Consider the following 6,000-nt stretch of genomic DNA (forward strand, 5'->3'; position numbering starts at 1 on the left):
TAATTTTTTATATTATGTAAAACAAAAAAACCATTTGTTTAGTACTTATTTGTATATATATTTGATATTTTTGAAAAAAAAAACATTTTCTATTCTATACATTGTTTAGCATTTTGGTATTACAAATAGTTAAAAATGCTAAAGAAAGCTAAATTTTTTCTTGTTCTTCTAAAAGTGAGGGTTTACAAGATAACAGCAATAAAATCATAATGCTGCAACTTTAAAAATGCTTGAGTAAAGATTTCTTCACATAAAACACAGGCATAAAGATAAAAAAACTAAATTTATGGGAATGTTGAGTTTAGCTCCAGATCACCTTCCTATTAGTACAGCATCTGAAATCTGATGCTGTTGTAGACTTAACCCATGAAATCTGGAGTCATGTTTGTCTAAAGATATATAAAAAGGTTGGCAAACAAAGAAGCTTAAAATGAACTCCTTACTTGTTTCGACATCAGACACACCCAGACTACAATATATAATGTAATCTAGGTGAAAAGATTCTTATTGTCTCATCAGGCTTCTTTGTCACCAACAGATTCCAGGACTCAAGTCCGTGATAGCATCAGATTTCAGACACTGCACTAAGAAGAAGGTGAACTGGATCTAAACTTAAATTTTACATAGCTTCCCACCTTAGCTACTTTATGTGTAAGCGTATGGGACATGTATTTACAGTAGGCTATTAATATTTGCTCCAAAGATATTTTGTATAGTAGTTAAGTTAAACTGAGGATGATTATAGGAAGCATCCTGTAATGTATTGTTATATTATTACTATTTTTCTTATTAACAATTATATTTCTGGTTCATCCATTATGTTGGTATTAGAAATCACAGTTATTTAATAAACGTTGCATTGGCGGAGCAAGTCACGCGATCCTACTAACCAATCACATAAAAGCATCATCCTTCTCCAACAAACTAGAGCTTTCTCTTCGACTCCATGCTCTTCCATGTAACACCATATCTTTTTGTGTCCGCTCCATTGGTGTAAATTATTTGCAAAGTCTGTTTGAGTTCTTATTTCATTCCTTTTAAGTTAATATCATTAATGGAACAGTGCATAGAAATATTACACATCCCATCATGCACAGATATGAAAACATTTGCTTATAACGCTGAAATTAGAGCAACTGCAATGGGCAGCATATAATGAAATCCAGCTAACAGTACGAAAACTAAACTCCAATATAAAAGAAAAGTATATATATTATTAGTATTATTTATAAGTAAAAGCATTAGAATGTGGTTTAGCACAATTGATATAAGTAACTTACATACAATCATCTTTTTGGATGAAAATGTATAGACACATATGTATAAACATAAGATCAAGTTATAATATTTGTATGAAGTGTTGTGTGTAATACAGGCTCTTGTCACCAGGTAACCGTGACGTTGGGATGGACCGCATCTGTCAGCCTGTTACTGTTCCTAGTGTATGGCTTATATGAACAAGAGTTGCACCCCATCACCGCAGCTGCCTACTCCTCGTTCAGTCATACCCTCTGGGCTCTAGGTCTTGCTTGGGTCGTCATTGCCTGCTCTACTGGCTATGGAGGTAACTTTACAATAGTTCATGTTCCGTTAGAGATACCAAAATAATTTTGGAATCACATTACACAAGCTTGTGTGCATGACAACAAATCAGTCACAAAAACTAATTAAAAAGTTACTGTCACTTTTATCAGTACATTAACTTATTGAGAGTATAATTTCTTGTTTATAACACTTACCAGAAACAGTTTTATTTTAGACTGAGGTAATTAATGAATAGGATATAGTGATAAAAGGGAAGCTCAATTAGTACAAACTATTCCTATAATAATCATTATTACATTAAAATCTGTATCTTGTCTGTACGTTATTTGGAAGATATTAGGATATGCACTTTGATGGATTGATACCTGTGAAAATATTAAGCTAGATATAACGGAGATTCAAATTTCAGCAAGTTATTTTTAACAAATAAAACCATTACCTGAATGTAAAATAATTATCTTATATATAAATTGCCATTTTTTAATATTTTACAATCCCAACAAAAACAGAACAAGGGAGAGGACACGAAACAAATGAATGACAGGTGACGATACCCGACTCCAACACTGGAACGGATAACCTGACCCACACCTGCCTTGGAGAACCTTACAAAAAAGCTGTCTTACTTTTACCACTATAAACTGAGAATTTAAGCTCAAATTCAACATTGACTTCTAATACAACCAAATCTCATGGAAAATAATATTGGCCTTGATACTGTAATTCTGAGACAGATCCAGCATTAACGATTGATTAAATTAAACACTTGACCATCTTTGTGGCATGCACAACATCTCATCTGACCACTTATGTTGGCCAGCGATATGTCAACATTACTATAGCTATAGTATACAAAGATTGAATAGCAAATAAATATGTCCTGATGTTGGGTAACACATCATACAGTATCATATGTGTTAATTATCTTAAAATTGGTTCTACAATTTTTTCACTCATTTATTAAATATATTCCAGAATTGAAAGGTTAATAGTATTTCGGACATTTGCCATTGTTATACATTTTTTTAACATAAAACGATGGCAACGTCTAAAATTCTATTGTCCTTTCAAACATTCCATTGTAAATAGGAAACCTAAAAAAAAATCCAGAATTGTTATTTTAACATATAAACAGTAATTATAGTTAGAGAGTAAGGTGTAATATAGTAAACTAAATATTAAAACAAAGATAACTTTATATAATTAAAAAAAAAACTGTTAGTTTTAGATTAAGGCTTAATTTATTTTAAATTTTAACTATTGAAATTTGACGATTTCACATTTATTTTTTCAAGAAAATTGTTCTTAAATCCAGTGTATTGTCTAAGGGCTTATCGCAATTCTCAACGAATTTGTAAATAAGGAATATTGTCTATGTTTTAGGTTTTGTAAACAATGTCTTGTCATCAACTATCCTATATCCATTCAGCAGGGTGACTTACTGCGCATATCTCGTCCACCCAATTCTCATTAGAATATTTGCTATGAAGATGGACAGTCCGATTCATCTTGGAAAAGATCTTGTGGTAAGCTCAAATTTATAATTCATATAAATATCTTTCAGGTATAGAAAACTGCAATATGAGCATAAAATGATAAATGTAAATTTTGGAATAAATGTATTTTCCTCATTTAGTTCATTCTGTAATTGTAATAGTGAAAACAGAGAATTATGAGGAGTAACAATAGAATAATGTGTAGTGTTTATAAATGTTTAGCCATATAATTTAATAAATTTTAATTTTTTTTTTAATGTCATAATTTATTTGTAATAATGAATTAAGTTAATTTCTCCCAACTTCCACTGTTACAAAGAATTAACATTCATTTTACTTTCTTTAATTAAGTAACACATTCGTTGTTACTACAGACAACATATTCAGAAACACAGAAGCTACACAGTGAAGTAAATGGATAGGATCCGTGACCTATATTGCATTGTTTTTACACACTTATAAATCTACTCAGTCCAATTTCCTACTCTTCCCATTTCCATCTCGAGAGTTTTCTTCACATTTGTTTCATTTCCTAGTTCAGCTTTCCTGCATCAAATGATCAAAATATCAGTTTCTTTTCTTTTAACAATTTCTATAATTATTAACACTGTAGAACTTTGTATATAGGTAGTATTTCACATTCAGTTTTGTCATTTTTCAGATAATAATGTTTCTCGGTGTGCTGGTTGTCTCCTACACTCTCTCTCTTGTGATATCGTTGGCATTTGAAGCTCCTGCAGTTACACTGCTGAAAATCGTTTCCTTCAAACAAAAAACTAAGTGATCTAATGGACGTTTTCTTAAATGTTTAGTTGCAACAATTTAAGAATTAATGAAAATTTTACATCATTGCAATAAAAATAATCTTTAATCATGTTTCAATGAATACATCATTGTGAATCTTTTTTATTTTATCATGATATAATCAAGTTGTCAACATAAAGCTGTACACATAGCAAATAGTAAAGAAACTACCTTACCAACAGTAAATTATACAAAAACTGGCTGCGTCCAGTTAGTCAGTCCAATTAGTCAAAATGTATTACAATACAAACATATGTCTTTAGTTATAGAGCAGTATGAACTCTACACTCAATGCAATACTCAATAAGAATAAATAAAAGTTACATCCAATCACAATGACCACATATTCAGTTGAAGTATTATTTTTAATGAACATATTCAATTGAAGTATTATTTTTAAACAACTTAAACTAGCCTGGTTTGTTGTTAGGCTTTGTACAAGCTTAAATTGTTAGATTTAATATTGATTGACAAATATTTTAAAACTAATGCTTTCGGTAAACCGCTGCATTTCAAGAGTTGTACATTTTATTTATAAGCAATTGCTGTTGTACAAAGTTGTTAGATTAGAATGTAAATATTACTGTTTAAGTTTTGTTTATACTGCTTGTGTATTATTATTAAGAAAATAAACATACTAAACTGATGAAATGTGTTCTTTTTAAATACCTTCCAGATCATATAATAATTATAGATATTCATTCTTCCAATCACATTTCATAAACCAATGTTTGTGATTTAATTTTGTGTATACCATTGCAGATTATTTTCAGATACTGGGTGGATATGCAGCTTTTCTGTTTAGAGTGCTAAAGGACATTAATAATAGGAATATATTTCAAAGTAATTACAAGAATGAGTTACATGAACAGATGTTAAATATATGTAGTGGAAGGCACATCCCTTCCAGTGGCATCCTGCAAGAAAACATCAAGCTTGAATGATGTTTCTTTCATTACACACACTTCACGATTAGTTTGTCACGATGCCACATTGACACCTGTGCAACCGCTTGAGGAACTATGTTGAGATGAACCAAATAAAACTGGGGTTGACAGACATTATAGCATAAGCCACATATGCACAGTACCTGTAACATTCTGCAAGAAAACATCAAGCTTGAATGATGTTTCTTTCATTACACACACTTCACGATTAGTTTATCATGATGCCACATTGACACCTGTACAACCACTTGAGGAACTATGTTGAGATGAACCAAATAAAACTGGGGTTGACAGACATTATAGCATAAACCACATATGCACAGTACCTGTAACATTCTGCAAGAAAACATCAAGCTTGAATGATGTTTCTTTCATTACACACACTTCACGATTAGTTTATCATGATGCCACATTGACACCTGTACAACCACTTGAGGAACTATGTTGAGATGAACCAAATAAAACTGGGGTTGACAGACATTATAGCATAAACCACATATGCACAGTACCTGTATCATTCCGCTTATCTGTCAGTTTCTTTATTCTACTCATCTGTAGGCTCATTATCAAAATATCTTTAAATATTATTGAAACAATTAGAATGTTGCAATGCAGTTTAATACCATTTATCTCTTTTACTCATAAGAGACTTTGGTTCATGTCAAAACATTCAGCAAGAACATGCTGTGTTAAATGTTAAATACTAATTTCTTGACTCTTTTTTTGCTTATTTTCATCTGGATAATGAAATCTCCAACTTCATAGACGACAAGTTGTTTTCAATGATCTTCAAGGATTGTTTGTATACTGTGGAAGAAACTTTGTTATCTTCTTACTGCAGGGATCATAAATAAAATTATCCTCTCTTGATGCAATATTCTTTATATTATCTGCTTATTTAGAAGTAAAAGATTTTTGGTTTCTGCAAAAGATTTTTTGAGCACTGTTTTTACACAAGCAAAGTTTGTGCTACTTTATGTTGTTAAGCAATTTTTCAAACTATCCACAGACAGATAGATCAATCCATCATATTTTCAGGTCTCTCTATTCTCTTTTGTAAAAGCAGTGTGTTAAAAAATAAAAAATTATTTAATTAAGACTTGTTTAATTAATCATTTAAAAACAAGTGTTTCCTAAGATCTATAAAATGTTTTAAGTATTTCATTTTGTTAATTTGTTTTTCTTCAAGATATTCTTGTTATTTCTAA

At 30.6% G+C, this 6,000-nt stretch overlaps 1 protein-coding gene across 1 annotated transcript in view; it reads left to right on the plus strand.

The window, feature by feature from the left end:
* Positions 1 to 4,491, plus strand: part of LOC124360521 (O-acyltransferase like protein-like) — an 83,096-nt gene extending 78,605 nt beyond the window's left edge. Inside the window, exons 13-15 of the mRNA XM_046814215.1 lie at positions 1,390 to 1,564; positions 2,929 to 3,071; positions 3,703 to 4,491. Of these exons, the coding sequence (XP_046670171.1) occupies positions 1,390 to 1,564; positions 2,929 to 3,071; positions 3,703 to 3,825 (441 nt within the window). The 3' untranslated portion in view covers positions 3,826 to 4,491. The remainder of the gene's footprint in view (positions 1 to 1,389; positions 1,565 to 2,928; positions 3,072 to 3,702) is intronic.
* Positions 4,492 to 6,000: the final 1,509 nt, after the last annotated feature.

Source organism: Homalodisca vitripennis, chromosome 4 (assembly GCF_021130785.1).
Source record: "Homalodisca vitripennis isolate AUS2020 chromosome 4, UT_GWSS_2.1, whole genome shotgun sequence".
NCBI lineage: Eukaryota > Metazoa > Arthropoda > Insecta > Hemiptera > Cicadellidae > Homalodisca > Homalodisca vitripennis.